General features: G+C 34.4%; 1 protein-coding gene across 2 annotated transcripts; it reads left to right on the top strand.

The window, feature by feature from the left end:
- The first annotated feature begins 863 nt into the window (after positions 1 to 863).
- Positions 864 to 9,140, top strand: LOC115957681 (heat shock 70 kDa protein 16-like). Of its 2 annotated transcripts, XM_031075987.1 has the most exons (10): positions 864 to 1,009; positions 1,485 to 2,784; positions 3,958 to 4,170; positions 4,910 to 5,005; positions 5,097 to 5,228; positions 6,359 to 6,559; positions 7,176 to 7,322; positions 7,437 to 7,565; positions 8,127 to 8,257; positions 8,764 to 9,140. In XM_031075987.1, exons 2-10 carry the CDS (start codon positions 1,618 to 1,620, stop codon positions 8,828 to 8,830), a joined length of 2,283 nt encoding a protein of 760 aa, XP_030931847.1. In that variant the 5' UTR covers positions 864 to 1,009; positions 1,485 to 1,617; the 3' UTR covers positions 8,831 to 9,140. The 2 variants fall into 2 exon arrangements, with proteins under 2 accessions (XP_030931847.1, XP_030931848.1); XM_031075988.1 differs by lacking the exon at positions 8,764 to 9,140 and having other exon boundaries at positions 7,437 to 7,618; positions 8,127 to 8,251.
- The last annotated feature ends 1,075 nt before the right edge of the window (positions 9,141 to 10,215 follow it).

Here is a 10,215-nt window from a genome sequence, read left to right as displayed (position 1 = left end):
ATATATCTCATATCTTATTTTAATACGTCGCCCATTAAAATAACCTAAAATAACACCTACCATTTATAAAACACAAAAAAGTAATAAGGAGAGAGAGGAGAGAGAAATATGAGAAAGAAAAGAGAAAATTAGGGTCTGTTTGGCAAGTAAGTTTGAACACACTTTTGAACATTTTAAACAACATTACATACATTTTCACATGTTTTTTCACCCACACGTATATCAAAAACACTCAAACAACATTATTCAAATTCCTCTACCGAACAGGCCCTTGGTAGAGATGAGAAATAAATTATTTAAAAATTTTAGCATATAACTACAGTAGTTCTATTACTTGTAAAAGTACACTAATATGTGTTAAAATGATTTGACATATGACACCTGTGAAAAAGGAAGAAGTATTTTTTGTATTTAGTGTGCCAAATACTTATTCCAATTGCCAACGCCTCTATAAACTCGTAAATTTATGGCCTAGACAAATTGAGCTATAAGTGGTGGGTTGAGTTATTTTGATCTCAAAAAAAAAAAAAAAAAAAAAAAAAGGTGGGCCGAGTTATTATAAGCCTAATCTGAATACTATTCTTTCAAAGAGTCCCAATTGATCCGGGTGATGGGAAACAATAGCCCAGTGGTTCTTAAATGTTATGTATAAAAAAAATAAAAATAAAATAAAATTGAAGTGGCTTCTTAAAAAAAAATTTGTAATAGTGCTTTGCATAGCCGTTTGATCAGGTTAAAAAATACGGTACTCATAATGATCATTAATTACGACACGTGGAACGTGAAATTACCAAAAAGGACCATTACAATGTACGAGAAGATGGTCATGTCACATGTGTCATACTCATACTCTAGAGTGCACTTTTGTTTTGGCGAACATTTCGCATGCTTTCTCTCTCTGCCACCACTTCTTAAAATCTTTCTTCAAATTCTGTGGTGCTTTCCATTTTGGTTTCTACGTCTTTCTCGAGCGTCCAAAAAGAAAACCTGTTCCTCAATAAGCAATAAGGTACTTCCAATCTTCTTAGCCTGTAAAATTTTGTTTTTTCCTGTTTTATTGGGAAATTTTTGTGGATTAGCTTGTGATATGGTAGAACATTTGCCTTGTAATTGGTTGCTGAGAAAATGGTGCAAAAGAAAAGAACACCCAGAATTAAAAGTTTGAGTCTTTTGAGGTCTTGTTATTTTGGCTTCCTAATGTTGAAAAGGTCAATACATATATGCTTATTGATTTGTTAAGGGATAAATATGGATTGTGTAGTATTTTGATTTAGTGGGTCATTGTCTCATTGATAGTATATAAATTATATGAATATTTTTCTTTTTAAACCTGCCTTTAATTTTAATGAGAAATGAAACTTAGCTCTGATGTGAGTGGAGAGAGTTTAAATTTCTTTGGTTATTGTTTTTATGAGCTTGAGCTTTAATTTTCACAATTTATGGGTTTTTTTTTTCCTTGAATTGCTGTTGCTGTTGAAATTTAGGGCGTGGATCAAGTGTGAGGAGGAATGAAGTTTTTGGTTGGTTGAGGAAAGTGGGAATTTGGACTTATTAATTTAGTTGCTACTTTTTGTTCTTGCTAAATTTGTGGTTTAGTCTGATTTTGAGTCAGTTGAAATGAGTGTGGTGGGCTTTGACATCGGAAATGAGAACTGTGTAATAGCTGTGGTGAAGCAGCGTGGTATTGATGTTTTATTGAATGATGAATCGAATCGCGAAACCCCGGCAGTGGTATCTTTTGGGGAGAAGCAAAGGTTTCTGGGGTCTGCTGGTGCTGCTTCTGCTATGATGAACCTGAAGTCCACAGTATCTCAGGTGAAGAGATTGATTGGTAGAAAATTTAAGGAGCCAGATGTTCAAAATGAGCTAAAAATGTTCCCAGTTGAAACTTCAGAAGGCCCAGATGGTGAGATTTTGGTTCATATGAAGTACTTGGGTGCAACCCATACATTTAACCCAGTTCAGATTATGGCAATGCTCTTTTCTCATTTGAAAGAGATAACAGAGAAAAGTTTGGAAATTCCCATTTCAGATTGTGTAATTGGGGTCCCATCATACTTCACAGATTTGCAGAGACATGCATATTTGAATGCTGCAACAATTGCTGGGTTGAAGCCTTTGAGATTGATGCATGACTGCACTGCAACTGCTCTTAATTATGGGATTTACAAAACGGATTTTCCTACTTCGGGCCCAAACTGTGTTGTGTTTATTGACATTGGTCATTGTGATACCCAGGTCTCTATTGCATCATTTGAGGCTGGGCATATGAGGATTTTATCACATACTTTTGACGGAAGCTTGGGAGGGAGAGATTTTGATGAGGTTTTGTTTAGTCATTTTGCTGCACAATTCAAGGAGCAGTACCATATTGATGTGTACTCTAATGTCAAAGCATGCATCAGGCTGCGAGCAGCATGCGAGAAGCTGAAGAAAGTTTTGAGTGCAAATCCAGAGGCACCTCTGACCATTGAGTGTTTGATGGAGGAGAAAGATGTTAAGGGCTTTATCAAGAGAGAAGAATTTGAGAAGCTAGCTTCAGGATTGTTGGAGAGGCTTAGCATTCCTTGTAAAAAAGCCTTTGCTGATGTAGGGTTGCCTGAAAAGATCCATTCTGTTGAGCTTGTTGGCTCAGGATCTAGGATTCCAGCAATTACTAGACTGATAGCTTCTCTATTCAGGAGAGAACCCAGACGGACACTGAATACAAGTGAATGTGTGGCACGTGGATGTGCTCTTCAGTGTGCAATGCTTAGTCCAGTTTTTCGGGTCAGAGAATATGAGGTTTGTATAAATGACTTATCAGTTCTTGGCTACTGATATGTGTTGTGTATTGTCATTATATATCTATTAGAATGCAATATGCCTTTGGCTATTTGAAGTGACTATTTAGTCTCTAAATGACTCAAGTTTATTTTTTAATTTTAGTTTGAAAGAAAAAAAAAGATTAATTTATCAATTAGGCTGAAGTTTGTATTTAAATAATATGTAAGACATATTTTGGTGTTATATGTGGTATACATATAATAGATATGTTTTTTAAGCGCATCAAAGAACATGTTTAGTGATAATGCTTAACATTATATTTAAATAAGTTAGAATAATACTTAAAAAAAAAAAAAGGAGTTAGAACAATCCTCCCCCCTCTAGAACAATCCTCCCCCCTCTCCTCTTCACCCCAAAAACTTCCCCCATATGTCCCTTTTGGCAGATAAAATTAATGGAATGCATGAGTGCCTCTCATAAAGCTCAGAGATCATTGAAAAACTGAAAATATATGTCTAGTCCAATTTCCTAACCAATTAACTTCCCGGCAGGAAAAAAAGCAGCAGCAAAATAGTCCATCAAAGATGCTTTCTATAGTCTTTAGCTCTTTAAATATGATAACATCTAAATTCACTATATATTTACAAAGATACCAATGAAAATAATGTGTGTTACTCTGCATATATATCTACTTTTGGTGGACATTAGACACTTGGTTGCCCTGCATGTTTCGTGTGGGGGGTTGGGGTGGTTGTGGAGGGGACACTTACAAGCAAGTTTAGATTGTCATTTAACAAAGTAATGTTGACTTGGACTCGGTGAAAAGTTCATGAAACAGAAACTTTCGATCATTAGGCCTCCTAGAAAGTTATGTTAATAGGAGTCTTCTGATACTTGATATTTATTTGTGTCTTTAACCACTGATGTACTATGTTGTCCAATGAATGTATGCGACTTTCATCTTGGACTAATTGTAAACAACTAATCTTTTTTGTATCATCTACAAATAATTTTTTTTTCTTCTCTTCATTCTCTTTGGGCATCATTCCCAAAGTCCAAAAATGTTATATCACCTGCTGTATGATTTAACTAAGGCAGAAGTGTATATGTGTGTGTGTGTATATATATATATATTGTTTGGTCTATTCTTGCATATCTTGCGAGTGATTTTTACTGTATGTTATTCTGTAGGTTCAAGATATAATTCCTTTCTCCATAGGATTCTCATCAGAAGAAGGCCCAGTTGGCACAGGATCAAATGGCATACTTTTCCGGAGAGGCCAGCCCATTCCAAGTATTAAACTTCTGACATTTCAACGAAGTAGTACATTCCATTTGGAAGCATTCTATGCGAATCAACAAGAATTGCCTCCTGGTGTGTCATCAAAAATCAGTTGTTTCACGGTATGCGTACTTTGAAGTGTTTTGCTTACATACACTGCTTTTTGAGTTCTATTCCCCCTTTTTTCCTCTCCTTAAATAAAAGCATTATAGAGTTGTTTGAAGCATTTTGCATTATTTTATTTGAGGCTTCATTTGACTTTGGGTGCTTAATGATTGCTATGAATAGGCTTTATTCTCATGGTTGTTTTGTGATGGATGATAAATTGATTGACAAAGGATGATAGTGTCTTTGTTACTGGATAGTGACATGGTGTTTTGTGTTTTCCGCATAAACTTTCTTAAAGGGGTGTATTGAAGATAAGCTGTTGATTGATTCAATTATCTATATACGACCTTTTAGTAGGCTGCAATTAACAAAGCCATTTACGAACATCTCAAGCTCAACCTAATTTGTTTGTGTTCATTTATTAAAGAACTAAGCTAGCTCAAGCACACATTTTAAGCTGGTCCTACAAACAAGCCAAGCCTGGACATACTTGAGCTTTGCTTAGGCTCATGGACAGCTTGCACCAACACAAATATGTAAATATTTTTGAGTTCATGACTATTTATATGTGAGAAGAGCACTTCAGTTTCAACTGAGACAATGGAACTCCGTATCTTTCAAGCATTTGTGTCAATTTATAATGTACCCTTAAATTGTATCTTCTCCGAACAAGTATTTTGAAATTTTAAGTAAACGTTTAAGTTTGCACCGGATATATTTCTGTCTTATCAACCTTCTTCTTTTTGGTAACAGATTGGCCCTTTCAGCATCTCCCATGGTGAAAAGGCAAGGGTTAAAGTTAAAGTTATATTAAACCTGCATGGAATTGTCAGTGTTGAGTCAGCTACGGTTAGTAAGAAGTCTCATTTTCTTGTCACCTCTTTTGAGCTTGTTATTTTCATAGAAATTTTACCACATGGTGTAAATCTTTTTATTTCAGTTGATAGAAGATCATGTAGATGATTCAGTCACAAGGGGCAATACTCATTCAAATATTTCTGGTTCTTCTGATATGGTTGCAAATGGTGTTGAAGATAGTAGCATTACACAGCCAAAATCTTCACATGCTTCTGTAAGTTTGTAGTTGAAATCTTCCCATAACACCCTTGACCATAGTACTAATACAGACTAGAGAAATTGTACTACTTTAAGGAGAATAGAAGTTAAGAATCAATAAAGAGTATTAAATTATAAAATATAGTTGTGGATGCTTTAATGCGCTTTCTTAGAACATTACCTTTTCAATCTAAAAATTGGTTTTGGCATGGAGGAGGTACATGCAGAATAGGTTTTCTTCTCCGGAAAAATTCATATCTTTTCCTGACCATTTTAAATGTTAAAAGCCATGGAGGCAGGGGCAGAGCTAAGAATTTTTGTTTGTGGGGGCCAAGTTGCAACTCTAATATATTTATCAAGACAACCCCCACATACACATATACACGCTTTTTTATTATATACAGACACTTTTTTATTTGATAAGTTATATATATACACACACCCAACAACAACAAAAAGAGCTTAGTAATTTCAATCAAAATTATGTTTGGTGGCGATCTTTCATAAAATAAAATTCATTTTTACTATTTTTATAGTGAAATTCTTAAAAAATTTCATTTTCCATACAAATTATCAAATTTTATACTAAAGTTCGTAAAAAATCTTTCAATTGAACTAATGAAATTTTCAAAAATATGAATGATCCAAAACTTATAGGAAATAAGCTAGGCTTCAAACATATTTGAAGTTATCTTGTTCTAACCCATTATGTGGTAACTAAAGAGACATTTCGTATGTAGTTTTAGTGACATTATTTTTTTAACGAGTTAATGACTTGTTAATTGCCACATAACTGGTTGAAAAAGATATAGATTCAAACATGTTAGTTGCCAAATTTTATCAAGTATTTAACAGATATAAAAACTTATTTTATAATAAAAAATAGAATTGCGAAAAATAATGTTATGTCTTTATAATTATTAGACCAAATTTTTTTTTTAAGAGCATCATTGGACTAAATCAAATATTTGGGGGGGAGGGGCCAACTCTTATTTTTGTAGACTAAAATTTGAAAACATTAAAATAATTATATATATTTAAAAAAATTTCAAAATTTTGGGGGGCCATGGCCCCCCACCCTTACACATAGCTACGCCTCTGCATGGAGGAAATGCAAAGCTAACTCATAGAATGCTCCTCCTGCAGGCTGATGGATTGAGAGAAGATAAAGCGACCAGGAGGCTTGAGATACCAGTTAGCGTAAATACATATGGTGGAATGACTGAGGCTGAGCTCTATGAAGCCCAACAAAAAGAAATTCAGCTGGCCCAACAGGACAGAGCTGTAGAACTAACAAAAGAAAGGAAGAATGCCTTAGAATCTTATGTGTATGAGATGCGGAATAAGGTATAACCTGTGTAATTTTCCTGAGACTTAAATATATGCCTTTGTTTTATGACTCAACCTGGTCAAACAATTAGTCAACATAAGTTTGGTTCTTGTGAACCTGTCTTGACTACGGTACCATCTAGGTTTGCTGAGGAAGTGTTACTACTTAATGCAAATTCTCTGCTATGGTGAACAGATTTTTATAACTAGTGACTGGTATAATTACATTGTTAGATGGTAATTTTATGTAATGCAGCTTATCCCATAAACCCATCGATTTCAACTTTCATTATGTTTACAGGAACTATCTAAATGCATTTGTTGAAGAATCTTCTTGCTTTTGTTTTATTTCAAGATTTTATCTTATAAGACTAGCATTGTCATCCAGAGTAATACTTGTTATTATCTAAAGCAGCAAAACCAATAACTTAAGTTTTCCTAATATGTTTTGTTATAATAATACCCCATTCTAGATCCCAGGTAGTGAAGATTAAAAAATTACCTTCATATCTCTGTTCATGCATTATCAATCTCCTGGCATCACTAACAACAACAATTAAGATAGGTGTTTCAGTTCATACTTCCATCTTTTTCAATATGCTGGATTTTTAAATTATCACTTGTATGTGAATAGCTGTTCAACACATATCGGAGCTTTGCAAGTGATCAGGAGAGAGAGGGCATATCTAGAAGCCTACAACAGACGGAGGAGTGGCTTTATGATGATGGGGATGACGAAACTGAAAATGCTTATACTTCAAAATTAGAGGGTCTAAAGAAGGTTACTTTTACTACTATAAATATATTGGTTTACCTTCATATTTTTCTACTCCTTGCTTGACTCTCTCTCTCTCCCCAACCCCCCCTCCCTTCCTCTCTTTCTCCCCCCCTATAGTTGGTGGATCCAATTGATAATCGTTATAAAGATGAAGAAGCAAGAGCACAAGCTACAAGAGATCTGCTGAAGTCCGTTGTGGATTATAGGATGTCTGTAGATTCGATCCCACCTGAAGATCGAGAAATGGTATGCTATGGAATTGGCAATGATGACTATTATAAATCTGGGAAAAAACTTAGGTATAAATACAATTCCTTGGGTGTTGTACCTTAGGTTCTTCAATTAAATCCAATCATGTGGTTGCATTGACCAATAAATTACATACATGAATTTAGTTGCTTTATGAAAAGATGTGTTACATTGTTTAATTTAGCCACATGGTTGAATTAAATTAGGGGGACCTATACAACACTTAATGAAGTGTACCTAAGATTTACCCATATTTCTGATGCTGTTTTATTATAAATCTGGGACAAAACTTTGGTACAAATACAATTCCTTGGGTGTTGTACCTTAGGTTCCTCAATTAAATCCAATCATATGGTTGCATTGACCAGTAAATTACATACATGAATTTTGTTGCTTTATGAAAAGATGAGTTACATTGTTTAATTTAGCCCCATGGCTGAATTAAATTAGGGGAACCTCAATGGACACAACACTTAAGGAAGTGTACCTAAGATTTACCCATATTTCTGATGCCGTTTTTATAATCATTTCAATATCTTTGACTTTCCATGTTTTCAGATCGTTAATGAGTGCAATAAAGCAGAGCAGTGGCTAAGAGAGAAATCCCAACTACAAGATTCCATGCCCAAGAACACCGACCCAGTATTATGGTCAGCCGATATCAAGAGAAGGAAAGAGGATTTGGACATGTATTACTCTTGTGCCTTCTTTATTTGCACATTGCGAATTTTTACCTTTATTGTTCCACTTGTGTAGGTCAGAAGACACAGAACCTGTTGAATGTGGGAATAGAGGATCAATTTTATCACTAGCCAATTCTATATCTTTTACCAAAATATGAATTTCCAAATTGGCAATCTCATCATGTGTTATATTTATATCTATGGAGTAGATAGGAAAATGATGTAATATAGGGAATGCAATGATCATTCAATGGGGTGTCTTATATTTTATACTGAAAATGGAACAAAAGTTAAAATGCAATTTCTTAGATTCTGTACCTTAGGTTCTAATACAATTATGGAACCTAAGGTATAACACCTCAGGAACTATTCCTTTGTTTTTTTGGAAGCAACTATTCCTTAAGTTTTGCCCTAAAAAATTTGCTTAATTTACATTATTTTCTATATTAATATTCTTATCACTTTTAATCTTTAATTTCTTTCAAGAGTTTAACATTTAAATGTCCTTTCAGGACATGTAAGCATATACTGAGATCAAAGGCTTCTCCTCCAAATCCAGAGGACCAGGGGTCAGACTAGCACAATATTTACAATCAACACATGAATACTATGCTGTGGTGATGCCTCCATACTCCATAGGTTTGAGATTTGAATCTCGTCTACTTTCTGGTAGATTATCCTTTTATTTTTTTTTCTTTCTTTTTCAACTTCTTTTCTCTTTTGTGAATTGTGATATGAGGGAGTAATCCAAGAGAATTGTAGTTAACATCGGCCCCAGTTTTTGCTTGGTTGCCTCGGCCCTAGGCCTTGAACAACAATAATGAAAATAGTTTTCAATTTTTTGCAATTCCGGTTAAATTGGACCTGTCATTGTGGATAATAATTCTTAGTTCAATACTTACAAATTTTGTATAAAAGTTTAATTTAGTCGTTTACTTGTTTTAAAAAGAATATAGAGCTGAAAATGAAACATGCCGTACACCTGCTGCATCTAAAATGTTGTTTCCTTTTGTTCTTAAATCATGCCAAATATTCAGCTCTAATCAAACCAAGGTGCCTTTGTCCAAATTTCTGACCTATCAGGTTAAAACTTTGGTGGCCATTGGCCAGACAGATGTCTATTGAATAGTTTGCTAAACCCTAATAAAAAACACCAAAATATGTTTAGCACGTATAACATTTTCTGCCCGTACAATTTCAAACAGGGCATTGTACTGTTCATCAATGCTAAATATTTTGACATTTAAAACATCTGATGTGGGAGGTTTTTTTGGTGTTTGGTGTGTCAAATGTCAAAATTTTGGCATTTGGTACACTTTATGCTAGTGCTCACCTCACCAATCGCACAAAACAACCCCACAAAGTAGAAATTTTGTTTTCTTCCCTAGGTATCTTTAGATTTTTTCTAGTATTTAGAATTAAACTAATCCAATCATTGATAGATGGAACACCTAGCTCATGGATTTTGATTGGCCACTCATAGACTACACAATTTAAGCCACCGGACATTAGATAAACAAATGCACATTAGTCTTTAGACTCTATACCCCATCACATAGCAAGCACATATCATCTTCAATCTCAAACCTACTCTTGATAATCTGACGAGTTGGAATAGCATTCAATGTAATTTTCCACAGAAATTTTTTTGACATTTAAGTTTCACAACCGATTTCGATCTACTCTCTCAAGCGGGCTAACATAATTTTAAAAGAGAAATTTATCGGCTCTAAATGCTGATTTGGTTGTGAAATTACCATCGGAATTCCAATCCAAGTGCAAATATTTTTTCACTTCAAAGGAAGATTGATCCTCCCACTCGGGGGTAGTAGATATACTATTAAAGGAAGATTGATCTTCATGTAATATCCTTCAAAAAAAAAAAAAAAAAAAATGTCTTCATGTAAGGCTTTGAGACCTGAGTAACATTGCTGGTAGACAATTTGAACATTTTTTTTTGGGCA

Source organism: Quercus lobata, chromosome 8 (assembly GCF_001633185.2).
Source record: "Quercus lobata isolate SW786 chromosome 8, ValleyOak3.0 Primary Assembly, whole genome shotgun sequence".
In the NCBI taxonomy this organism is placed as follows: domain Eukaryota; kingdom Viridiplantae; phylum Streptophyta; class Magnoliopsida; order Fagales; family Fagaceae; genus Quercus; species Quercus lobata.
This window is presented reverse-complemented; position numbering and strand designations above follow the sequence as displayed.